This window comes from Haematobia irritans, chromosome 1 (assembly GCF_050003625.1).
Source record: "Haematobia irritans isolate KBUSLIRL chromosome 1, ASM5000362v1, whole genome shotgun sequence".
Taxonomy (NCBI): domain Eukaryota; kingdom Metazoa; phylum Arthropoda; class Insecta; order Diptera; family Muscidae; genus Haematobia; species Haematobia irritans.
The window spans coordinates 7,028,395-7,056,390 of NC_134397.1; the positions used below are offsets into that span (position 1 = coordinate 7,028,395).

Consider the following 27,996-nt stretch of genomic DNA (forward strand, 5'->3'; position numbering starts at 1 on the left):
GTACTTCCCTGCCAACATTTTTGGAATTTGACGACACTTCTGGGAATCTCCACCACGTCGAAAACAATCGTATACGATATCAAAAACTCGTCGGAAAAGCGCCGTCACTATTGAGAAGTTGTTCCACGTAAAAGTTACTACAAAAAGGTTCCGCATGAGTGCAATTATTAGGTGTCTTTTTTAATCAATTTATAACGACGCCAACAGGAGCCCCTTCAAAGTGTTAGACAAGGTCCGCTAGAAAGGATCGTTTAGGTGAGTTTAAAAAGGGTCTAAAAAGTGAATTTTAGGGGAATTGAAAAGGAGTCGTTATGGTCAAGTAAAACGATTGTTTTGATTTTTATTAATTTGAATAAAAATAGATTTATTGCAATTTATACGAATAAACTCACATTGAACATAACGGTGTACCAGTACTTAAATTAAATATTATTTGTACTTCTAGATTTCTTCTAAATATGGGTATTAAGTTCAAGTTTAGCCGCTAAAATCAAAAGCAAATCAGTAAAAAATAATAAAGTTATAACTATTAGATGCAAATCTTATTATAACTTGATGGGGAACAGTCCAAAACAACTTTTCGTAAAGTTTATATTCTTTAAAATTGGTTATTAAAGAAAAGTCATTTGACAAAATGGCTAATGGCAGAACGGCTAACTAAACTCGAACTTAATACTCACGTTAAGGCTGTAGCATATAATATGATAATGAGATTTTTATTGAAATGTATATAATTTTTAAAAACGAATTTATCGTTGTATTGATACGAATCGAAATGGACCATGATTTGACGTTTTGAAAAATTTGCTTTAATTTTTGTTTTTACGGCTAATTAAGCGATCTCTCGCATGAAGAACATGCTGCTGACATACTCTGTTGATGTCCGTGATTGTACAATGTGTATATTTTAAGTTGCAGATATCTAAGTAAGAAAGCAAAACATTAGTACGTTTTTAAGTAAAAAGAGTAATCAACAAACCTTTAATTATTTTGAATGAAACGAAATTTTGTATACTTGGTTTAGTTGGCGTTCCACGCCATGTTAGATTTACTGCTAGTTTGTCGCTTATCACAGATTTAATTGCGGCTCGCATAAAGGAAGGCATATCACTTCCCCCAACACGTTGTATTAAATTTTTCTGAAAATGCATAAATATTAAATAAATTAATATTATCGCTACAAAAACTACACCTAAAAAGAGAATGTAGGTTTATAGTAGAAAAGTTTTACTAAAATATTTTAGCAATTCCACATGATATGATTAAACAAATTTAAATTTTTATACCCTGCGCCACACTGTGGAACAGGGTATTATAAGTTAGTGCATATGTTTGCAACACCCAGAAGGAGACGAGATAGACACATGGCGTCGTTGACAAAAATGCTTAGGGTGGGCTTCTGAGTCGATATAGCCATGTCCGTCTATCCGTGAACACATTTTTGTAATCAAAAGATTAGGTCGCAGTTTAAGCCCAATCGACACAAGTATGTGTTTTTGGTCAGAATAGAACCCTATTGATTTTCGAAGGAATCGGTTCAGATTTAGATATAGCTCCCATATATATATTTCGCCCGATATGCACCTATACGGCCCTAGAAGCCAGAGTTTTACCCCAATTTGGTTGAAATTTTGCACTAGGAGTACAATCGGTAGTATAGTGAAATGTGCAAAATTTTATTGAAATCGGTTCAGATTTAGATATAGCTCCCATATATATATTTCGTCCGATATGAACTTATGCGGCTTAGAAGACAGAGTTTCACCCCAATTTGGTTGAAATTTTGCACTAGGAGTACAATTGGTAGTATAGTCTAGTGTGCCAATTTTTTTTTGAAATCGGTTCAGATTTAGATATAACTCTCATATATATATTTCGTCCGATATGAACTTATGCGGCTTAGAAGCCAGAGTTTTACCCCAATTTGGTTGAAATTTTGCACTAGGAGTACAATTGGTAGTATAGTCTAGTGTGCCAATTTTTTTTTTAAATCGGTTCAGAGTTAGATATAACTCCCATATATATCTTTCGTCCCATATGAACTTATACGGCCATTAAAGGCAGTGTTTTACCCCAATTTGGTTGAAATTTGCACTAGGAGTACAATTGGTAGTATAGTCACGAGTGCAAAATTTGATTGAAATCGGTTCAGATTTAGATATAGCTCCCATATATATCTTTCGCCCGATATGCATTTATACGGACCTAGAAGCCAGAGTTTTACCGCAATTTGGTTGAAATTTTGCACTAGGAGTACAATTAATAGTTAAGTCAAGTGTGCTAAATTTTATTGAAATCGGTTCAGATTTAGATATAGCTCCCATATATAGCTTTCACACGATTTGCAGTCATATGACAACAGAGACAATTTTTTTTCTCCGATTAATTTGAATTTTTGCACAGGGAGTAGAATTAGCTTTGTAACTATGTGTGCCAAATTTGACTGAAATCGGTTTGGATTTAGATATAGCTTCCATGTACATATATGTTTTTCTGATTTAGGTAAAAAGGGTCAAAATACCAACATTTTCGAGTTTAAGTTCGAGTTTAGCCGCTAAAATCGAAAATGAATCAGTAAATACAATGTAATATTAGAGAAAAGTAACCGATTTCAGTGGCTCAACTCAAACTTAATACTCACCTTAACACTGTGTTTTCTTTTGTTTTAGAAAATGTCATATTTCGAAGAAGAAATTGGAGTTTAAAATGCAAAATTTAAATTAAATTCCATAACAAACAAGTATGTACGGCCGAAAGTTCGGTCAGGAATCTTATGTACCCTCCACCATGGATTGCATAGAAACTTGTACTAAAGACTGCCATCCACAATCGAACCGTCGTCTAAATTGTGAGTTAGGCCAACCGCGGTAAACAAAAAAGGCCGATTACATACGTTTATAATTCAGTTTGACACAATTTTCTATTGAAATAAAATTTTGACAAAATTTTCGATAGCAATGAAATTTTTACAAAATTCTCTATAAAAAAAAATGTTCATAAAATTGTCTATAGAAATACAATTTTGACAAAATTTTCTATAGAAATAAAATTTTGATAAAATTTGTTATAGAAATAAAGTGTTGACAAAATTTTCTATAGAAATAACATTTTGACAAAATTTTCTATAGAAATAACATATTGACAAAATTTACTACACAGAAAAAAAAGTGAGCTGTTTTATAGGAAGAATGAACTACCTCGCACGAAAATTGAACTAAATTTTACTCCACTTTTTGAAATTTCCACAAAGCGTTTTAAAACCCGGAAATTTTAATGGCCTGTTGTACTTTTTAACTGCAATTGACGAAATTACATCCTCTCATAGAAGAAAAAATTAACTAAAAGTAAAGTACCAAATTTCAGCCGGATCGGATGAAATTTGCTTCTCGTAGAGGCTCCGAAAGCCAAATTTAGGGGTCCGTTTGTATGTGGGCTATACGTAAACGTGGTGCGATATGGCCCATTTTCAATAACATCCGACCTACATCAATAACAACTACTTGTGCCAAGTTTCAAGTCGATAGCTTGTTTCGTTCGGAAGTTAGCGTGATTTCAACAGACGGACGGACATGATCAGATCGACTCAGAATTTCACCTCGACCCAGAATATATATACTTTATGAGGTCTTAGAGCAATATTTCGATGTGTTACAAACGGAATGACAAAGTTAATGTACCCCCATCCTATGGTGGAGGGTATAATAAATACTTAGGTCCAGTTTCTCAATGTCTTATTATTATTTATCGTGTCGATAAAATCCCATACAAAAAAAATAGTAACCAGTGGTCTATCTTCCGATTAAATATTAATCGGAGGATGAGAATCTTGCCGTTAATAAATAAATTGTGGACATGTCAGTTGAAAACGACTGTTTCTATTTAAAGGTGTGTACTATGTTCGGTTTTCGAGTTGAAAATCACTTTATTTTCGCAATTACTTTTCCTGAAATAATCAAAATTATAAATGAAAACAGACATATTCCTGTAAAGTCTTGCTGAAATCTAGAGGAACAAGAAATTGCACATCAATTGAGTTAATTTATCTGCTTTATATTGAACTGTTTTAATAAAGTAACCGCGAAAATTTCAACGCGAAAAGCGAACATAGTACTTACCTTAAAATGTGATTTTTACCCATCTGTGTTGTTGTTGTAGCCCTTTGGAGTTGGAATTCCCGTGTTTATAGGGAAATAGGCATACTCCAAATCCCATTTGGAGTATTTGGAGTATCTGTGTTGATTTAAACAACTGACGTACGTTTCGTGTTTTGTTTCACTGGCGGTGTTGCCCAAAGATTATCTATTTCCCAAGATGTACATATCGCTTGTTCTTTCTTGCCGATAGGTGCATGAGTTCATGTTCAAACCAAAGACAATCAAAGAGGAAGACATGAATTGGGCTTTGATAGTGTTAGTGACAAGAACCAGAGATTAGCCCCATACTTGTAGGAGAAGCACTTCGAACTTACTGGTTTGATGTAGACAATTTTTATTTTGCTATTTTCTCGAAAGTTCCCGAAAATTTCTGTGTTGATTGCACTAAATTATTAATAAAATGTTTCATAAAGTGTTTTGGTTCTTTTAAAAGTTAAAAAAATTGCTAAAATAAGCGAATTAGATTTTGTTACGAATGCAAATTTAAAAGAGAAACCGAAAAAAAGTTGTAACTACTTATCGAACATGTATGGGGCTAATCTCTGGTTCTTGAGAAAAAAGAATAACAACATGCCCATTTCACGTCTTCTTATTTGATTATGTTTGGTTCAAACATGTATGAAAGTATTTATTTGGATTTCGGTATGATATTTACGAAAGAAAGGAGGAAGCAAAAGTTATGAAAATTTGTCGATGGTTAAATTTAATAAGTAGGTCTGTTCCCCAATGTATGCGGTTAAAATGTTGGTCAATTGAAAGTTGGTGTGGAAGGAAATTTTCCCATCAATTATGTACAGGTAAGTTGACACCAAGGCTTAGAAGAAATTTTATCTAACAAGCTTCCATTTCTTTCATTAGGTTCACTAAATGCTTTATTAAATAATGGCAGTGCCTTAAATATTATGCAAAGCACAAATCGACATTCAGCTGAAATCTTAAGTGTTCCAAATGACTTTGAACCCGAAATGGGACCAAGTACTTCAATGGCTACAGGTCAAACTACAGCGGCCCAAGAGCAAAAACATCATTTATCAGCTGCTAACATTAGTCAAAACACTTCGCCGCAACAAAATCAATCTCAGCAGGCATCAAACACTGCGGCATCAACACCGCGCCATAATGTTTTGTGTGTGCAACAGAACATCCCACCTTCTTTGCCTTGGGGCTATTTGGCTTTGTACCCATACAAACCACGAAAGAACGATGAATTGGAATTGAAAAAAGGTTGTGTTTATATGGTAACTGAAAGATGTTTGGATGGCTGCTTTAAAGGCAAGAATTGGAAAGATGTGAGTGGAATATTTCCGGGAAACTATGTGACACCCTTAAGAGCCAGGGATCAACAGCAACTAATGCATAGTTGGAAGTTAATTCCACCTGCAAATTGTGCCACCATATCGAGCCATATGCAAATGAGTAATCACACATTTAGCGGTAATCCAACACTACAACAACAATCAAATTATTCATCTTCAATGCGTCACGATTTGGAGAATATAAACGCCCGTCTTACCTTGGCAAATTTAACACCTCCCCAAGCATTGCCGCCTGATCTTCCACCACATCATATGGGGGCAAGCACTGGAAATTCAAACATTCCACAACAAAATTTGTCTTCAAAGGAAACACGGATAAAGAAGCCCTCAAAGAGAAGCCAACAACTACAGGTTGTATTTCATCCTCATCATCATCATCGACATCAACATCATCCGCTTCGGCGGGATTGAAAAAACTTTTTAACGCACATAAAATCAAGATCAAACTCGCCAGGGGCAGCAATAGTGGCTGCTTCAGCATTCCACAGCAAACACAAGTAAACCTACGCAGCAGCAACACCAACAATCACAAAGCGGAACACAACAACTCACATCAACAATTACTCCAGTGCATGTTAGGTAACTTTCTCTACCCATATAAAGTTAATATTACAATCTTTAATTTTTCTTTTTGTTACATCTTCAGGTCCGGCTCTTGTCCCAGTCAAATTTTGCAAAACACCCCCAATGATCGCAACCGTATTCATAATGAAAATAAAGATGAATCATCTATAGCTAAAGTCCAACACCAGCAGCCACCGCAAGCGGGCCACGGTTCTCAACGCATAAAAACTGCAAAAGAAAGACCATCTTTAGAAAAGTAAATGTAAAAATATTTTGATTTTATAAACTAATTTTTTTTGCTTTTAACAGTTCACGACTTCAATTGATTCTACATTACGCACTATTTATGCTAATCACATACAACAGCAATCGAATGTTATGCCTAACAAATGTGGCCAACAATTGCAACAAACAATCCCCCAGCGGCTACGGTCATACATCGTAACTCTCACTCTTTGGATGCCTCGAATCTTTCGCAAATCCTATTTTTATTTACTTTGTTCAAGTATGCATTTGATGGCATAGCCTAGTAAAATAAGGGCACAATATAATTGTATAATTGGTCGAATATAATTGACGTATTAGATCCAACCAGGCTAATGAATAGTTTTATGTTGGTTTCTTTCTTCATTGCTTATTTTGATAGATTAATTTTGGCGGAATTGAAAACTTGAACTTTAATGCATAATAATAATAATAATGGCCAGTTTCTCATCCTCCGATTAATTTTAACCGGTGGATAGACCTCCGGTTAGTAAAATTTTTGTATGGGATCAGCTGTTTTATCGACACCATAAATAATAACAAGACATTGATAAACTGGCCCTAAGTTATATAGATTTTAGTTATTCGTTTATTAATCGAAATGCTTCCTTAATTATACACTTAATATTTTCTATACTTTTTAAGTTGATATATCTCTGTTAAATTATATATAATGTACTTTACACACACACCTTACCTAAATACGAATCCCAATGTTGATGCTTTAATGTATTACTTTGTAAATAGTATTTGGTAATCCAAGCTACCGCAACTTGCAAAATAACAATTTTCACGTGTTTTATGAAACTTATCATTTTTTAATATATCTGTATAAATGGAAAATTAATTTACTAACTTTTTATATGTCGACCTTCATTAAAGTAAGTAAGGAAGTTCAAATTTGTGTTCAGCACAAAGCTCATTTTTCGTCAACGAACATGTAAATTTTCGATTTTGGAGTGAAAACAATACCAGACATATTGCAAAAGCTACAAATGCCAGGACATACCTATGAATATTGGCAGTGGCAGCGAGAAGATATCCAATTTTTTTACCCAAAATGCAAGAGCTTAACAAGCATGACATGTGGTTTAAACAAGACGATATATATATCGTCTTGTTATATATATATCGTCTTGTTTAAACCACATGCCATGCTTGCCAAACTCTTGCATTTTGGGCAAAAAAATTTGATATCTTCTCGCTGCCACTGTCAATATTCATAGGTATATATATATACATACATACATGAATACAAACATGTTCAACTTAAAGGCCGGTATTAAGTTCGCTTTATCGCGCTAAATGAATTTTTCCTCATATCATTCACCTTGAAGTTATTATCAAATTTGAAAAACAAGTTAGTTATGTTATTCTGTTTTATAGATTTATTTTTGCTTTTAGCTTTTAGATTTACAAAATCTAAATGAAAAACATCGTACTTACCAATTGTGTAAAATTAACGGCTTTCGAATTTAATATTTTAATAAAGTTATGACAACAAGGAAATTGCGCTAAAATATGCTTTAGTTTGGATGAAGCGAACAACTTAATCTGTAATATAAGAAAACAATTTGTTAAAAACTTTCTCAAATTAAGTTATAACAGCAAGCAAAATTTTTGCCAACATTTTGTTGGCTAGTCGCATTCAGAGTATTTTAATTATATTAGAGAACTGCAATATAGTTAGTTTTTAGGTTTTTAAACATTTTAAAAACTAGAAATGTTGTCCATCTATTGACTTTATTAACAACAACGAAAGCCTTAAAACGAAAAGGGTTTAACACATGCTCTAAGTAAAACAAAATTACTATTAATTTACAAAATTTTAGGTTATAGGTCCTTTTCTATGGGACTATTAAAAAAGGTTGGTGAGGGATCAGGTATGTTATGATAAACTGATATCTTTTAAATTTTATCATGGCTAGTATTAAGTGTGATTACTACAACTTGTTATGGGTCAAGTCAAATGTAAATGAAATTAACCTTAGGTCCTTACTGCCACACCATTGACCAAACCTCCAACAAAAGAGAGACTGAATTTACTATGCTACCTATAAGGCAATTGGCCGGTCAGTGGTAAACTATACAGCGCCAGTGTGGACACCGCAAACTAGTGATACGCAGTGGAATAACATAAAAACCTGCCAGAACGCTGGCAGGTTTTCTTTTCTCTTGTCCTGCTAAACCAACCCGACTTACCGCCAGATCGCTCTGGACACACCCACCTTAGTCACAGAGTTCCTTGATCTGGCTACAAGCTGATGTACCAAAGCGTATTACATGAAATTGATGAAATAACAACAACAAGAAATATGCAAACTTTTTAATTTGTGTCAACTTATAAAACAAGGGAAAATATTGGTTGTGTATCAGTTCATGTTATAAGCTGTATTTTTAGTCTTTTACTGTTTATAACTCTTGTTTCCATGAACAATTGGCACTTAATAAAATACCTTTGAACACAATACGGTGAAAAGGTAAATTCCATCTGGAAGATATTTCTTTTAATTTTATTCTTTGGAACACGCACACCACAAATTTTGTAATTTTAGTTTAAAATATCACCAGATTGCTTTCTTTGCTTATACTTGTATAAAATAAACACTTCAATATTCACAATATACTTACAGTTGGTTTTGGTTTATAAAAGAAATCGAAACACTAACCAAATACTTTATTACATTAATGGGAACATAACAGTTACTGGAATGACAGTGCTGAAAACATACATACATGAGTCGCCATTACGATTGTAAACATTTTGTTTTTGTAATTTTCGAATTATCGCGAATTATCTTGACAAACGTTTCTGTTGGGCGTCCGTGAAAAGGATAGCGATGAAAACAAACCTTGAAATGCTGGCAGGGTTGTAATGTGTCTGAAAACTTTTTCTTGTCGATAAGCCACTCATTTTTCATTGGTCAGCTTCCTAATGTTTGCAAGAATGTAGCATCCAAAGATTTTAGTTTTCTGCAAAGAGATTTAAATTTAGTGACTTCTCTAAAGTGTTGATTTAATTTTTCATATTTACGTACCAATTATTATAAACTATTTGAAGCAGTTCCAGTTAATTGGCCACCATTTTTTCATCGGTCAGCTTTTTAATGTTTTCAAGAACGTAGAATCCATAATTTTAGTTTTCTGCAAAGAGATATACATTTAGTGACTTCCTTAAAGTTTTATTTCATTTTTTATTTTCACTTACCTAGTTTTATAAACTATTTGGTTATTTGTCTAAAATTTTCCATTTCTTTTATGTCTTGCAATTGACCACGAACTTCGTTGCACAAATAAGTATTGAAAACCACATGGTTTTTTCGTTGCATTTTAGGGTAGTGTTTTGTCAAAGTTTTCTCATATTATCTTCAACACCTTTTCAAAGATTTCGTCAACATTTTGGCAAATTGGAAGTAATTCGCAAACAATTTGAAGATGTATTGAAGATGAGCTATTTCAAGTCAAGTTGAATTTATGTTGAAAATTATATTTACCCTCAAACTGAAAAGTTGTTGCATTTGAAAAACGCTCATCCTGTGTTTATTGGGTACAGTCAAATTCCAATAGTTTCTCGAATGTAACCCTTAGATTGAAATTCATCACCACTCAAAAATTTCTCAATCTGAGCCAGACTAAACATATTTCTCAACCCAAATTGGCATATATTTGTCAACCCAAATTGTATAAAAGTTAACCCCACTTCGACCTGAAAGTCATACATATATATCTAATACATATCAATCAAAAACATAATTTTTAAATCGAGAATTCGATTTCCTCCAGGATATTGTCACAAAACTATACCAAAATTCATTACTTTACGGACAATTTGAATTATACAGAATATTTTTTCAGCAATAGGACTTCACTAAATAATAAATTAAGCTGATGGTGGTATGGCAATTGAACTGACGTTAAATCTAGTAGATATGGAAACAGATAGATTATCCATTGGTGGAAAATTTCGATAAGACACCATATATTTTCATCGATATTAGTTTTCTGCAAATAAATATGGGTTTAGTGACTTCTTTAAATTTTTCATTTCATTTTGACTTACCAATTAATATAATTTCAAATAATTGCCAAATTTCCATATTTTTATATTTATTTATTCTCTTGACGAATCCAAGCCGTAAGGCCATATACGGATTCCAAATCTACAAAGCAACAATTATAAATTATAAAAATTATGAGCTTAAAAACTAGAAAAAAGGAACATAATAGTATTAATAACTGACTAACAGAATTTGAAAAAAATAGATACACAATAATTAAAACAATGAACAAAAAAAAAATATTATAAAAATTACGAAAAAAATATGTAATAAATATAAATTATATAAATTAATTATTAATTAAAAAAAAATTAAAATAAGAAACAATAAAAAATAAAAAAAACATGAATATAAAACTACTCCGTGCCATAAAGATATATTGAAAACCACAAAATTCGATTTCACAAAATTGTTCTAAAATTCATTAATATGCTGGCAATTCGAAATAAATACTATCTTGGACTTTTATATAATATCACTTTTATATAATATCACTTAGGAGGATACATTACTGTCAGGAACGAAATTGTTGATAAACAAAATTTTCGATTGACCTTAATAAAATATTCGAAACTAAAGCTGGTTAGAGAAAAAGAATATGGGATATGTTCCGATATTCGTAATCGGAATAGCAAAATTTCGTTTGCCGATATTTTCTTAATCCTAAATCATACAAATTACAAAATAAATTTTGGCAACATAGTTTGATAAGAAGTTCAAATACAAACTGAATTTAAGTCCGATAGGATAACAATTTTTTTAGTTAGTTGTTCCTGCGAAATAAACTCTGTTTGATTATTATAATATTATTAACTTTTGTGGCATACTTTTTGGCTCTGATTTTAACTCAATTTGCTATGGAGTGTGTCTTCGATAAGCACACCTTAGTGTTGTATTTGGTGGCAATTAGGGTCGTTTAAGATATTTTTTATTGTGGTATTACACCCAGAAAAAAGTGACCCCTTCTTTAAGTTAAAATGAACTCATTGTGAAGAAAGTTTAACTTCGTATAGCGCCAAAGACATTTTTATTTGTTTGAACGATGTGATTTTCGTAGAAATTAGGAATAATGCATTCCATATATTAGTTAACATTTTCCTATATTTATATACCACTATACTACAGAATGAAAAAATTTAACTAATTTGAATTCATATATGGAATGATTTTATTGAAATTTTTTCATTCATTTCGACAAATCTTACACATTTGTGGTAAAACTTTTACTTCATAATTAGAACTGCTTACCTTCGTTTTTAAATACAATTTTATTTATTTCTATAAGCAATTTTATCTTCAATAAAATACATGTTTTATTAATATATTGAATATATTTATTAAGAATCAACAGCATCGAATCTCTTTGAAATATTAGTTTATTATTCCACTATTTCCAATTTCCGTGTGATATTATCAACTGTAAAACGCACTTTTTCTTCTTCTTGTACTTTTCACTTTTAATAAGTTGCTGCCTAACGATTTTGTCCTCCTTTTACAATTTCAATACCTACACCCAGAAAAAAGTGACCCCTTCTTTAAGTTAAAAAGAACTCATTGTGAAAAAAGTTGAACTTCGTATAGCGCCAAAGACATTTTTATTTGTTTGAACGATGTGATTTTCGTAGAAATTAGGTATAATGGATTCCATATATTAGTTAACGTTTTCCTATATTTATGTACCACTATCCTACAGAATGAAAAAAATTTAACTGAATTGAATTCATATATGGAATGATTTTATTGAACTTTTTTCTTTCATTTGGACAAATCTTACATATTTGTGGTAAAACTTTTACTTCATAATTAGAACTGCTTACCTTCGTTTTTAAATACAATTTTATTTATTTATATAAGCAATTTTATCTTCAATAAAAGACATGTTTTATTAATATATTGAATAAATTTATTAAGAATCAACGACATCGACTGTTATTAAAATATTAGTTTATTATTCCACTATTTCCAATTTCCATGTGAAATTATCAATTGTAAAACGCACTTTTTCTTCTTTTGTACTTTTCACTTTTAATAAGTTGCTGCCTAACGATTTTGTCCTCCTTTTACAATTTCAATACCTACAAATATAAAAAATCATAAACCATTTTTGTGACAAAAGGTTAGCGTCACTGAATATTACCTGATAATTGAAGATTCCAAAATGAAGACAAATGAAAGGGTTTTTATTCTGCTGGTGTTTTCTTTCTTTATACACCATCACGAACATTGATAGATTTATTTTCAAAAACACGAAAAATTTTCTCACTAATTTAAAATAACAAATATTTTATATATTTTATTTGTTATTTATTATATTATTTTACCATATTATTTTTTAACAATCTCTCCGTATACCACAACAACGCGATTCCAACTAAAAAAACAACCCACGCGCAAACATATCGATTACACCCACGCGCAAACACAAACGATGACAGGTATCGATTACAGGTAGACAATAGAAATATAGGAAAATTTCCTATATTCTAACAAGAGCGTTTCCTTAAGTTTTGAAAGGATTGCATACTTCTTAGTACGAATGAACTAAAACATTTTTCTATGCCATGTGTTGTTCGTATGTATGAAAAACTTTCTATTATAAAGGAAGTCGCAATTATCATTTTATAAGAAATTTTACTAATTTTGAGGAAACTTGGTTTTAGTTCGGATTTTGTTTATTTTAACGAATGCTTTGTTATCGGTGAATAAAATTTTCTTGTTCAGTAGTAAATTCTTATACCCAGCGAAGAAAACAGTATGAGTAAAATGCCATGCCTTATTCTAGTTAATGAACTATTCGTAACTGCTTACAGTTTAGGATTTTTTTTACTGAAACGAGTAAATTTTATTATTTCTCACAAAAATTTACCTTAATGGAAATAAAATGGATAAACTATATTGATGAAAATTTTTTCCTTTAGTTTCGAAGGCACTTTTTTCTGGGTGTACAAATATAAAAAATCATAAAACATTTTTGTTGCAAAAGGTTAGCGTCACTGAATATTACCTGATAATTGAAGATTCCAAAATGAAGACAAATGAAAGGGTTGTTATTCTGCTGGTGTTTTCTTTCTTTATACACTATCACGAACATTGATAGATTTATTTAAAAAAACGTAAATTTTTCTCACTAATTTAAAATAACAAATATTTTATATATTTTATTTGTTATTTATTATATTATTTTACCATATTATTTTTTAACAATCTTTCCGTATACCAAAACAACGCGATTCCAACTAAAAAAACAACCCACGCGCAAACATATCTTCTTTAAGTTAAAATGAACTCATTGTGAAGAAAGTTGAACTTCATATAGCGCCAAAGACATTTTTATTTGTTTGAATGATGTGATTTTCGTAGAAATTAGGTAGAATACATTCCATATATTAGTTAACATTTCCTATATGTAGGTACTACTATACTACAGAATGAAAAAATTTAACTGAATTGAATTAATATATGGAATGATTTTATTGAACTTTTTTCATTCTTTTGGACAAATCTTACATATTTGTGGTAATCCTTTTACATCAAAATTATAACTTCTTACCTTCGTTTTTAAATACAATATTAATAATTTAAATAGGCAATTTCTTCAATGAAAGACATGTTTTATTAATATATTTATTAAGAATCAACAGAATCGACATGTCTTGAAATATTAGTTTATTATTCCACTATTACCAATTTCCATGTAATGTTATCAACTGTAAAATGTATTTTTTCTTCTTCTTCTTCTTGTACCTTTCACTTTTAATAAGTAGCTGCCTAACGATTTTGTCCTCCTTTTACAATTTCAATACCCACAAATATATAAAAAAAATCATAAACCAACTTTTTCACAAAAGGTTAGCTTCACTGAATATTACCTGTTACACTCAAAAAAGTGAACTCTCTATTTCACTAAAATAGTTCAGTATTTCTTTAAATTTGCAAATTTTACTACAAATGCGTTCATCATAAACTTCGTATGTCACTAAAGACATTCTTGCAATTTTGAACTCCAATTTTTTCCTTGAAACTACAAATTTTTCTTTAACAAGTGAAAAAACTTAATTATGTCTAAAAAATTTTCTTGAATTTTTCGAAAAATATTTACTTATTTGAATGACATCGGCGGGATACCAGCATTTGTAATACTGTTTAGTTAAAATTTTCTAAAATTAACCGAAAGTTTTCTTCCTGGTGGCTTCACTGTTTTTTCATTGTAATTGAAGATTTCAAAATGAAGACGAATGAAGGGGTTGTTATTTTGCTGGTGTTTTCTTTTTTTATACACCATCACGAACATTGATAGACTTATTGTTTGATATTTATGTTCAATAATTTTCAAAAAAAAAAACGGAAAATTTTCTTACTACTTTAAAATAACAAATATTTTATATATTTTATTTGTTATTTATTATATTATTTTTTAACAATCTCTCCGTATACCATAACAAAACGATTCCAACTAAAAAAAAACAACCCACGCGCAAACATATCGATTACATCGATGACAGGTATCGATTACAGGTAGATAAAAGAAATATAGGAAAATTTCCTATATTGTAACAAGTGTGTTTCCTTAAGTTTTGAAAGGATTGAATACTTCTTAATACGAATGAACTAAAATATTTTTCTATGCCAAGTGTTATTCGCATGTATGATAAGCTTTTATAAGATATTTTACAAAATTTGAGGAAACTTGGTATTAGTTCGGTATTTGTTTATTTTTACGAATGCTTTCTTGTCCAGTAGTAAATTCTTATACCCAGCGAAGAAAACAGTATTAGTAAAATTCCATGCCTTATTCTAGTTAATGAACTATTTCAGTTTAGGATTTTTTTATTATTTCACACAAAAATTTAACTTAATGGAAATAGAATGGCTAAATTAAATGTATGAACATTTTTTCCTTTAGTTTCGAAGGCACTTTTTTCTGGGTGTATTTTCATTTCGTATCATTTTTCCCGACCCACATCGGTCCAAATTAGATATAACTCTCATGAATATAAAATGAAACCTTCAGTTTGGGCTATATTTGATTATGGGTAAATAAAGAAATTTTTTGTTTGTTTTCTTGAAGGACATACATACTCCACAGGTTCGCTGGCAAAAAGTGCCGTCCAATTTGTGTTTTTAGCACCATTGCCATTCAGTTTTGTTTTCTCGATGATTTATAGGAATGTTTTCTTCTCCTGGGTTCTTTTGTTTAAATCTGAAACAATTTTAAGTGGCTGGTCTACAAGAAAAGTGCAGAAATTATTTATTTTCATTTCGCATCGTTTTTTAATAACTAAATAATTACGTATCGTAAAAAGCCGACACGGCACGCTCAAAAACAATCATATGAACATCCATTGATGACGTCTGCTGTGAAATTTGTTTTGGAATTCTTTTATTATTAAATGAATTTCCAATGGTTTTTGGAAAAATTCAAGAATGAACTCGAAAAGATTTTAAAATATTTATTTTAATTTAGTCTATTGCCTAAAGTGAAAGAAACACGTTTCAAAGAAATTAAAATGTAAAGTGAAATTATATATTTAAAATTTTTACAAATCCAAAACGAAATCTATGTCAATATTGAAACATGTGATTGGTATACAATCAAAAAAAAAAAAAAAGAAGAAGTGCAATGTTATTGAGATTATTATTAAATAAAAAGTCATCACACGAGTGTTTAAACAAATGTTTTTGAAGTATATTTCAACTAATTAAGTATCTACGTAATGCTTATTAAAGAATGTGCGAATTGATGGAAAAGTCTAATGACCCCTTCAAAGCCGCGGTTCCCATTGGATTTGGTAGCATAAAAGAGGTATTGTAAAACATTATATTAAAACAAAATAAAATATCATAATGTAATAATGTTTGGGACATCTAAGGGCTACTTATCAGCGTTGGACATTTAATCTTAATTGCTAGTATTACAGTAATAGACACATTTATTGGGAGCTGAGGTGGTGTGTCTGTAGTCAGCCGAATTTGCGCATTCCACACCATTTTTATTTACCTATATTATATTATAGTTTTTGTGTTAATTTCGCAAATCTCGTGTTTTTTATTCATATTATTCACATGCAAAAATCTGGAATGATCTATATATTTATTATACCAATTATGATATATTGTGCTTTAAGCCTCTAATACATCGCCTAATTCAATTTCGAATCACAATATCACAACAACGGTTGCTAACTATCGCAATAGATAACACAAACGTTGGAAAATTTGACAGCTTCCCTAAACATTTTTGATGATCTTATTTATTCTTCTTTGTTCGTTGGTTTCTTTTCTTTCCCGGTACTTTGTTTATTAATATTAGTGTTAATTTTTCTTGTCAATATTTTGGAGATCGCTTCATTCCTTGTTTTTTTCATGATACAATAAATAAATAATTTTTGCCAATATATTTTTATTATTCCAATTAAGTAGAATTAGAGAGGATGGATTTGTTTACATTATGGAGAGCATTTGTTAATTCAAAACAAATTGCGTTAATATTACTTTCCAATTATTTCGAACACAATGCCATACAACAACGTCGACGGATATTGTAATGGCGTTGAACTCTGATTTTAAGCAATACATACGAGTAGTGTACTGTTACACTAAAAAAGGCTTACCCACACGCAAAGAAAAAAAAAACGTTTGGAAAACGTGTACCGAAAACGTTTTTCTTTTGTTAGAGTTTTTTGAATTTCTTCGAAAATTTTAAACTTTTATCACCAAAAAAATTCGTTTATTACAAAATTTTTATTTTTCAATAAAAAAAATATTTTTGAACCAACAACACAATCCATTTCGTTTATATCAAGCACTGTTCTTTTCGGTCTTTAATAAGATACATTTTACAGTTCATAGTAAAAATTTAATATAGTAGCATGTAATGTTGAACATCTTTTCGGAATCATTCGAACATATCTGGAATATATGTAAAAAAAAAAACAAAAAAAAACTTTGGAGTTCGGTCGAAGCAGGGCTCGAACCCACGACCCTTGGTATGCAAGTCGGACGTAGCAACCACTGCTCCACGGTGCCCAACTAAATGTTTGTTTCTGTTAAATAAAGTTTGTTTAATCGGCTCGTGGGCGCCGCAAGCTATGCTATATTAATATAACTTATATGGATAGTTAGCTATTGATGCCAATAACAGCTACGTAGCTCAGTGGATAGTGTGCTGGCTTACAAATTGCATGGTCCGCGGTTCGATTCTTCGTCCAGGCGAAAGGTAAAATTTTAAAAATTTATAAAATCGTATAATTTCTTCTACATTGTTTGTATTACAGAAAAAGGCTCTACACGAATGAAAAAGACTGTTTTTCATATGTTTGGCTATAAACATTATATGTTTGGAACACAAATTTTTAAACACAATATTTTTGAGTGCAAGCATATAATGTTCATAAACTAGCATAACATGTTTGGGACATATATGTTAATATGTTAGAACATATTATGTTTGGGACATAAAATGTTTGTAAATATAATATGCTTGGATGCAAACATATATTAATTTAGAAATAGCCTATAAACATATATGTGTTTAGTAGCTTGGAGCGCTATTTAACAGGGAGCGATATTGAATTAAGTTGGTGGTTGTTGCTTGTTATTACAAAATTAACATTTTATTTTTCCTTGGGCAATTGATCAGCTACTTCTTTGATCCTTACAAACTGTGTGGTCCGCTGTTCGAATCCCCGTCCGGCAAAAGGTAAAATTAAAATAAAAAAATCATACAATTGAATAATTTCTTCTACAATGTTTGTATTACAGAAAAAGGTGCTAAGAACTAAAAAATCTCGTAGAAGTGAGAAAGATGTGGGGGAATATACAATTGGGCAGAAACAAAATTTTGAGCATTCAGGTCGAAAACCTATGTTGTCAGCACCTATATTACCTGTTTATTCATAATTCATTATGATTGTAAATATATATATAAATAAATAAAATTTTGAGAATTTTTTTTAAGCATATAATAATTTTGGGTGCAAAATGCTTCCAAACATATTATATGTTCATATAATAACATATTGTTGTTTTGGAAGACAACATTATTGAATTTGGATGCAAAAATACAAAATGTTTGGAACTTAGACTACCCAAACATATATTGTTTAGACCAATATGCTTTCAAACATATTATATATTGGAAGAGATCAAACATATAAATGTTTGGGCAATACCCAAAAATGTATATGCTTGAAGCAAAATATGTTTGGGAGTATATGTTACAGAAGCGATTTTTTGTGAGCGTGTAAGAACTAAAAAACCTCATGGAAGTGAGAAAGATGTGAGGAAAAATGCAATTAGCCAGAAAAGGTTGTTTTTTGAGTTAGTCTTTATGAAATTGTTTTTACATCCTGGAAAAGAGTAAACGTTTATCACAAACAGTATATACTTTTCTTCCAAATAAACTTCCTTACAGCGAAAAGCAAATTAGAAACGAACTTTGTTTGTGTAAAATTTCGTTTGGGAGGAAAGAATTATTTTTTTGCGTGTATTAAGCGGAGGATGAAAAACTGGCCAAAAGTGCGTTTAGATAAAAAAATTGTGACACTAATTTACCCTACCACAATAATTTTACTACTCAAGATTGTCAAATGTAAATCATGCACTCAGTATAATCATACTGCTACCCGGAAATAAGATCCTTTTTATACCCACCACCATAGACTGGTGACGGGGGTATAATAAGTTTGTCATTCCGTTTGTAACACATCGAAATATCGATTTCCGACTATATAAAGTATATATATTCTTGATCAGGGAGAAATTCTAAGACGATATGACCATGTCCGTCTGTCCGTCTGGCTATCTGTCTGCCTGTTGTAATCACTCTACAGTTTTCAATAATGAAGCAATCGTGCTGAAATTTTGCACAAACTCGTCTTTTGTCTGCAGGCAGGTCAAGTTCGAAGATGGGCTATATCGGTCAAGGTTTTGATATAGTCCCCATATAAACCGACCTCCCGATTTGCGGTCTTGGGCTTATAGAAATCGTAGTTTTTATCCAATTTGCCTGAAATTTTAAATCTAGAGGTATTTTATGACCATAAAGAGGTGTGCCAAAAATGGTGAGTATCGGTCCATGTTTTGGTATAGCCTCCATATAGACCGATCTCCCGAGTTTACTTCTTGGACTTATAGAAACCGTAGTTTTTATCCAATTTGCCTGAAATTGGAAATCTAGAGGTATTTTAGGACCATAAAGAGGTGTGCCAAAAATGGTGAGTATCGGTCCATGTTTTGGTATAGCCCCCATATAGACCGATCTCCTGATTTTACTTCTTGGGCTTACAGAAACCGTAGTTTTTATCCAATTTGCCTGAAATTGGAAATCTAGAGGTATTTTCATGCCGAAAACGGTGAGTATCGGTCCGTATTTTAGTATAGCCCCCATAAGAACGATTTCCCGATTTAACTCCTTAGGTTTCTAGAAATCGTAGTTTTTATCCGATTTGCCTGAAATTGTAAATATTCTGGTATTTAAGGCTCGTATTAAGTTTTTATCGGTCCATTTGGTAATGCCTCCATATAGACCGATTTCACTTATTGAGAGTATAGAAGGCGCACTGATCATGAAAATTGTTTGAAACTCAATGTAAAATTTCCAGATTTTATTTCTCGGGTGAAAATCTACAGATTTAAGATTTCAAATCAAGACGTTATTTTATAATTTTCTTGCACACTTACAAGAGATATTAATGATTCCTCTAAAACTCAAACAAAAATGGTTCCTGAATCTGATATAGTCTTCATAGGTAAAATCTTTAAATTTATCTTCGTGAAGTGTACTGGTTGAACTGCTCTGCTTGATCTGTCCTCAAACCCTCTGAAATTTCAAAGGAAACCCTAATATTTGATTCATGGTGGCGGGTGTTTAAGATTCGATCATATTATATAACACTTTGGTATAGCTACACTCTCTTTTTGTATTTCTTCAAATTATCATAGCCAATGTGTCAATATATAATATTAAAGTCCTAATAGAATACCATCATAGCTGAATTCTATTTTGTATTAACTAATTAATTTGATTTTTATATTACATGTCATTAATAACTTTCTGGAGCCACAAGTCAAATTCAAATTGTTTGTGAAAATTATAAATATTGAATTCGATAATTAGCTCTAATTATTCATACTTTTTTTTGTTTGTGTATAGGTTCCAAAATGTATAATTTATATAAATATCAAATTTGCTCAATAAATATAATACAGCTATTTAAAACCTTGAGAATTTTATTTTGCCTATTTGCAACATTCTCAAAGATAAAATACAATAAAATTTGCTACTTCATCTCGTCAACAAGACAAGATCTTATTAACATTTTTCAAAGAAAACCAAAAATAATATATTCATCGAAATAACGCTTAACCTCTTTTCATTTCCCTCTTCTTCTCTTCGTCAGCATATATCATTTTTCACATTCATTAAAAAATATTTTCCAGATTGATCCATATATTGTTCGGACGTTCGTCCGATCCTTTATATTTGTTTTCTCAATTTAGACATAAAAATCAATATCAATTGACAACAACAATGATAATAAATTGTCAACACCTTTCATTCACACATTTCAGAAACGTGAGCACATGAAATATGAGTGAATGGTTGTGGGAGAAAATATCGATCGATATTAATCGTAACTGATTTTATTTCGCAGTCATTATTCAAGTGAGCACATACAGAGGTTACTGTTGCAACAGCAAAGTAGTAGTTGTTCTTTTGTAAGAGAAAAGAGACAAACAAAAAACAGTCAATTTTCGGAAACGGACATTTAATGTTGACATCTAGCCATGTTTGGGGTTTAGTCAACGATTTAAGTTAGTATCAAACGGTTCCTCTTGTGCTTGCATAAAATTTATTCGAGTAGTAGTGTGTGTTTGTGTGAATTAAGTGTTTCTTTATTGTTTGTTTATATTTTGAATATTTATTTATAAAACGAAATTCTTAAATGGCATAAAGGATAAAGTAAAGTATTATACAATTAAAAATAAATCAAATAAATCAAAAGAGTAGTAGTAAACATTGTATATAGAAAAATTTTGTGACTCGTAAAAGGCGATTCTGGAGCTCCATTAGTTGAAGGTAAGCTTATCAAATTTAAGAAATATATTTATTAACAAAAATATCAAAATAATTTCGAATATTAGAAATAATTTGGAAAATATTTTTTAAATTTAACTATTCTATTAAAATATACTTAATTAAATAAATAACATATTAATTTAATCGAAAATTCCAATTTTTCCACTAAGCGGTTTCGGTTTTTGTAACGGAATCCGTTTAACCGATTAACCATTGACGGACACCTTAATTGTGTTCTTCAGATTTAGATTGAGGATGCAATTTAAAATCGATCACTATATTGTGGGTTTATTTAAAAGATATACACGCAAAAAAAAAACAATTATTTCTTCCCAAACGAAATTTTAGACAAACAAAGTTCGTTGCTCATTTGCTTTTTGCTTTAAGGATGTATATTTGGAACAAAAGTATATACTTTTTGTGATAAACGTTTATTCTTTTCCAGGATGTAAAAAGAATTTCATAAAGACTAATTCAAAACAACTATCTTTTCTGGCTCATTGCATTTTCCCTCACATCTTTCTCATATGCACGAGGTTTTTTTAGTTCTTAGCACCTTTTTGTTTGTAATACAAACAATGTAGAAGAAATTACTCGATTTTATAAATTTTTAAAATTTTACCTTTCGCCTGGACGGAGAATCGAACCGCGGACCATGCAATTTGTAAGCCAGCACACTATCCACTGAGCTTTGTAGCTGTTATTGTCATCAATAGACAATTATCCATATAAGTTATATTTATATAGCATAGCTTGCGGCGCCCACGAGCCGATTAAACAAACTTTATTTAACCGAAACATACATATATTTAGCTACCGTGGAGCAGTGGTTGCTACGTCCGACTTGCATACCAAGGGTCCTGGGCTCGATCCCTGCTTCGACCGAACACCAATTTTTTTTATATATTCCAGATATGTTCGGAAGATTCCGAAAAGGTGTTCAGCATTACATACTACTATACTAAATGTTTACTATGAAACTGTAAAATGTGTCTTATTAAAGACTAAAAGTCAGAAAAGAGCAGTGCTTGATATAAACGAAATGGACTGTGTTGTTGGTTCATAAATATTTTTTTATTGGAAAAATAAAAGTTTTTTAACAAACTAATTTTTTTGGTGATAAAAGTTTAAAATTTTCGAAGAAATTTAAAAAACTCTAACAAAAGAAAAACATTTTCGGTACAGGTTTTCCAACCGTTTTTTTTTCTTTGAGTGTAGTTATATGTCCCAATAATTGGTAACCAAAAGAAATAACACGAGAGGTTTAATTTAATTAATACGGAATTTATTATATGGAAGAGAGATGTCTCCTGGGCCACTTGATTAAAGAGAAAAAAGGACAGGAAGAACGAGAGTTGCCACTTAAATATATTATTTCTTATTAATATTATTAGTTAAAATGATTTATCATAAAAAATCAACGGAAAAAAATAATCCGATAATTTATTAAAAGTTGGACACAAATTTTATAATTTAAATGTACGTTCCAACTATGTGTAAGTATTTTCATTGCAGTTTTTTAAATTTGGCGTTAAGTTGGCAATTTTACAATGAAAATATAAAAACGGAGAGATGGTTGTTGGGGCCTTGAACACACCGGTGTACCGAAAATGGGATTTTCCCGAAAACCCACAATCGGTGTAAGTAGATAAACTGGTCCAACGGTTTTGATCACACTACTTGCAATTCAGTTCAATTTAATTCACTCCAATTTAGTTCAGTTGCATTTAATTTATTTTATGTATTTATTTGTGAGATAAGAGAAGTAGGGAAGTACATTGAACAATATTACAGGTAGATGCAATTTAAAAATAATAATATTTTTATTTATCACTGCTCGAAGCATAAGAACTAATTATTTAACCAATTGTTATCCCAATTGCTTCGGAGCCTTTTTATATTATAATTATTAATTTTACTGCAAACCTTTTATATTTCTGGTTTTTTATGCATGTGCGTTTTGGCAAAAACTAAATAATTCACAAAAATCTTGCCGTAACAAACACTCTTAAAATAGACCTTTTTGGCTGCAGACATATTTTTTGAAATACAATCGTATTTCCCTCAAAATAAATACGAAAAGTTGTGTATTAAAATGCCATATTCGTTTGTTTGCACTTATGTTTGCCGTCTTTGCGTTCCAATCTGTTTCACTTCCACCAGAAACAATGATGTGTAGTAGTCAAAGACACGTCATAAATTTTATTTAAAGAATAAATATAGTGCCTGCCCACCGGTTTGGACCGTTTGTGCAATGCAAAATCTTTTGCCGTTCGTTGGCCACAAAATTTAAATATTAATGAATGTCACGTTAAATATTTAATAAACAATAAATAGGAGCGAGAGAGAGAGAGAGAGCGAAAGAGAGGAGTACACATTTTAATCAAGTCCAAGGCGGTGCGTCAGGGTGTTTCATTTGCGAAATCACGATTTTGTCTCGTTTCTTACGTTTTTTTTTTCAACTTTATATTATAAAAAAGTGTGAACTTCTCTTGTCAATATGAGTGTTTTAATGGGAAATCACGTGAATCAGCATCACCATACAGTTCATTTCATCTTTCATTTTGATTGGGGAATTTTTCATAGATCATTTATTTAGTGACAGCTATTTAATAATATATTAACATTTTTATTAAAGAGCTAAGGGAATACAAATAGGAGAATGACCAATTTTCACTTTTCATACTTAACGATGACAATGTTAAAGGGTGTAACGTTTTAAGGAATGTGTTTAGTACAATTACAAGAGTAAAATGTTATTTTTGGATGGTGACCATGTAACGTGTTTGTCACAAAAACGTTGTTCTCTCCCCAAAAATGGCATGTTTGCCATGCCCAAAACAATGCTATAATTTTAATTACAATATTATATTAAATTTAGGGCTTTAAGTTTTGATTGATCTAAACAAAAATATAAATTGAACTAAACTAATTTGAAGAAATGTAGTTCAATTTATTAAATTAAATTAAATTTAAAATAAATTTTATTATAATAAAATATAAAAAAATCAAATTGAATTGAATCAATATAGTAAACAATTTAATCTCGGCAATGGTATTATTAAATTAGTGTGTTTGCTATTTTTTTATATTATGTGCAATTAATTTTTTTACAATTGTATTAATTAAAAAAAAAATAAATATCTCACACTAGTTTAGTGTCGCTCTCTTTCTCATTTTTTATATCTGTTATGTGATTAAGCCATCATCAAGGCTGTTTCTCTATTTTTCTTTATTATTATATCAGATTTTTTTGCAAAAACAAAATGTTAATTTATTGTGCATATAATAAAGATCCAAATCATCTCTATATGAATTTGTTAACATTATTTGTAAATAATAAATATTTTTATATAAGGAGAATAGGAATACCACTACAGTAAAAGAACTGAAAAATAAATCGCTTATTTTGTCTCTCTCTATCTCCCGCATACAAACTTCATAGTAAAACTCTTTTCTAAAAATTCTACACGGGAACATTAATGCAGTTTTTCCTATCTTGGAATTTAATTATATTAACATATATGATATGATATAGGAATACTTGAGTTAATATTTTATATTTGTGTATATTGACATTAGCACGAGTTTATTTAAAAATATGTACTTTAATTAAAAATTTAACACATGCTTTACACCTATGGAGTTCATATTTCAAAGGAAAAAATGTGTTAATTTTAGAACAAAATTTGTAGGAATTTCTATAATTTGATCCAAATTTCAAATCACATGATATTTTGCGTGTTTTTTTGGAAATTTATATTTTAATCGATTAAACGTGTAAATGTTTGATTTTATTTAAAAAGAAAGTGTGCGAACATGTTTGATTACATAAGCAAAAATAAGTGAGAGGTGGTAGACATTTAAGTGAACCAAAAATTTTTTTTTAATATATAAAGATAGATTGATCAAATATTGGGTTCTTACTTACCGAACTAAGGCAGCAGTGGATATATCTAAAATTTGATTGTTAACTATTTGTATAATTTTAGTTGGTACATGAAAATCTGAAGAGATATTTTTGTTGCACCCAATACGTGACAATTTACCAAATTTATTCTATAAAATCTAATTGTACACCTCATCGTAATGCCTACCTATTTATAAGAGAGTACCTTCCCATGTAAACCATAAACAATGTACCTGTGCCTCTATTTTCTAAATACGAAGCAGTGGCATTCAACTTGAACTTGAATTTGTATTTTAGAAATAAGAAAAAGTAATGAAATAATTTTTGGCAACAAAAGAATTGTGTCTGCAAGCGACTACTGATTAGAATTTACATGATACACTCGACGAAAAGAAAAGTAATTATTTTAATAATTTATATAAATTTATGCATTACAACTTTAAAAATTTTATTATAATTTAATTTAGTATTTATTTGGATTTAATTTAAATCAATTGAGTTTAGATTAAAAAGTGATTATTTTTAATTCCAACGAATTCTACACTTAAAAACATTAATAGAATTCAAAGATTTTGGGGATTTTGGTATTCTGAGGAAAAGATGCTGCTTCTTTAAATAATGATATTTGTTAGAGAGTTATCTACACTGAAAAAAAGCATGCCCGGTTCCAAAGATTTTGTCTTTACTTTAAAAATGTTGGTATTGATTCCGAGCCAAAGAAGCGGAGAATACAAGTAAGGATACTTTTAAGACACAATTCTCTTTTAAATTTGGGTTTTGTGTACTTGCTTCTAGGAAGCAAATTTTAATTTTTCGCTTTTTCAGTTTTTTTCTTCATATGCTATCAAAGACCTTTAAAAACGAGTTAACGACAACTTTATTTTCCAAATTAAGACTCGACTTCCAGTAGAAATTATGCTATTTTTCAAGTAAAAACCGTCGTTAAAATAAAGGGTTGAAAAACATATCTTATATTTGAACGATTTTTTGCTTTGTAGTCAAGATGCAAAATAACAACAAATTTAAAGACAATTTCATTAAATTTAAAGATTTTTTCCGAATTATTAAAGTTAAGTTGACCTTAGCCCAAACATATTTTCTTTCATGTTATGATACCCATTTTTAAGTCAAATCACTTAATTATAAGGACAATACGACTTCATTGAAAAGTTTATCGACTTTTGGACAAGGAAAAAAACTTTATATTAGAGAAATGCGTCTTCTACACTAAGTAAAATTTGAATTCGTATTTTAAAGACATGAAATCTTTGGCCTCACGACAATATTTTTTTCAGTGTAGCTTTAAATCCAGGCTCTATAAATTTAAGATTATGATACAGATCTCATATTTCGAATTTTCCATTCCTTTTTGCGATATATCAAAAAAGTTGCTCATGTACAATAAAAGGACAGTTTAAAAATCCTAACTATTACAAATATTTCAAAGCAAAAAAAAAAAAAAAACATTTGTTTTATTTACAAAAAAAAAAAAAAACTTTAGACCAAAGAGGCCAAAGGCTCGAAATAAATATAAACCAACATTTGTTCTTTAAATGAAAGGAAATTTGGCTTACTTCAACGACATATGACTTTAGCAGAGGGACGCAAATTTCAAAGATTCGTGTCCTAAAAGCAGAGATTATGAATTTTATTTTAATTAATTATTTATTTAAGTATTATTTTAATCATACAGTAAATGTATGATAAAAAAGAGAAAATAGCATTGGCTTCTAAGGCCATCAGCTTTATTTTAATTGAAATATCTTTATTTTTAAGAATTCGTCCTTAAATTGTGTATTCTAAAATTTAGGTCGCATAATATTTCATATTAGTCTAAAATTTTTTACAATGTACTTAATAATTTAGTTGGATTTCTTAAAATGTATAATTGATTAAATAAAACTTTTAATAATATAGTTATATTTTTAATTATAAATTTGTATATTGTACAAATGAGATTTTTAATTATAAATTTGTATACTGTACAAATGAGATGAAAACATAAATATTTTATATTATTAAAAACTCTATAAAATAATTATATTTACCCAAAGTGATCCTGCCGAATTCAATGCAGAATTTCCCCTCTCTGCATAGATTTGTGATCATGTAGAAAGGCAAAGTGTTTACGATTGAATGTGGAACCATTAATGCTCATAAATATTTCCTGCGTTTCACCCCACTTTTAGTTTTGTTTTTGATGTTAGTTCATCCCATTGGAGAATTATGATTCTTTATGTTCATCGTAATGATGTTCAGAACTTATGATGACGATTTAATGAATGCCTCGGGGATATTGGCACTGATTTGTTGTACTTGATCTTCTTTTGCTATTCCTAATGGTCATTAGCTGATTATTTTGTGCACCAATTCTTGTATTTTTGTCTAATATATTTATTGCTAGTAGTTACCCGCAAACAAAACTGAGGAAAATAAAGGGAATAGCCAAACGAAATTGCTCTTGTTTTGTGAATATTTGAATATATTTCATTGAAATTTTCTTTTGGTTATAACACTGCTACATTGGTATACCGCAGACAGGAATAGAAGAACCCGCCCGCGACTGTGGATGATTGTTTTTGGTTTTCTATGAGTGTTTCGGCTGGTATTGCGAGCGGTTAAGAATTGTTTTGAACGAATTGTTTCGCAC

At 30.3% G+C, this 27,996-nt stretch overlaps 2 protein-coding genes and 1 long non-coding RNA gene across 8 annotated transcripts; 1 reads left to right on the plus strand and 2 right to left on the minus strand.

The window, feature by feature from the left end:
* Nucleotides 1-328: 328 nt before the first annotated feature.
* LOC142220127 (uncharacterized) lies at nucleotides 329-9,234 on the minus strand. 5 transcript variants are annotated; one of them, XM_075289077.1, is made up of 4 exons: nucleotides 9,151-9,234; nucleotides 7,745-7,852; nucleotides 980-1,139; nucleotides 329-922 (listed from the first exon to the last, which is right to left on the minus strand). In XM_075289077.1, exons 1-4 carry the CDS (start codon nucleotides 9,217-9,219, stop codon nucleotides 810-812), a joined length of 450 nt encoding a protein of 149 aa, XP_075145192.1. In that variant the 5' UTR covers nucleotides 9,220-9,234; the 3' UTR covers nucleotides 329-809. The 5 variants fall into 5 exon arrangements, with proteins under 5 accessions (XP_075145192.1, XP_075145193.1, XP_075145194.1 ...); XM_075289078.1 differs by having other exon boundaries at nucleotides 9,035-9,170; XM_075289079.1 differs by lacking the exon at nucleotides 9,151-9,234 and adding an exon at nucleotides 9,031-9,051.
* LOC142220126 (uncharacterized) lies at nucleotides 4,701-7,145 on the plus strand. 2 transcript variants are annotated; one of them, XM_075289074.1, is made up of 4 exons: nucleotides 4,701-4,951; nucleotides 5,013-6,049; nucleotides 6,117-6,290; nucleotides 6,344-7,145. In XM_075289074.1, exons 1-2 carry the CDS (start codon nucleotides 4,834-4,836, stop codon nucleotides 5,879-5,881), a joined length of 987 nt encoding a protein of 328 aa, XP_075145189.1. In that variant the 5' UTR covers nucleotides 4,701-4,833; the 3' UTR covers nucleotides 5,882-6,049; nucleotides 6,117-6,290; nucleotides 6,344-7,145. The 2 variants fall into 2 exon arrangements, with proteins under 2 accessions (XP_075145189.1, XP_075145190.1); XM_075289075.1 differs by having other exon boundaries at nucleotides 4,739-4,770; nucleotides 4,869-4,951; nucleotides 6,117-7,145.
* Nucleotides 9,235-10,364: 1,130 nt separating the features above from the next.
* On the minus strand, nucleotides 10,365-27,992 carry LOC142220129 (uncharacterized). The gene is made up of 3 exons (XR_012717839.1): nucleotides 27,758-27,992; nucleotides 27,395-27,682; nucleotides 10,365-10,458 (listed from the first exon to the last, which is right to left on the minus strand). It is a non-coding gene; the product is annotated as an uncharacterized LOC142220129 (long non-coding RNA).
* Nucleotides 27,993-27,996: the final 4 nt, after the last annotated feature.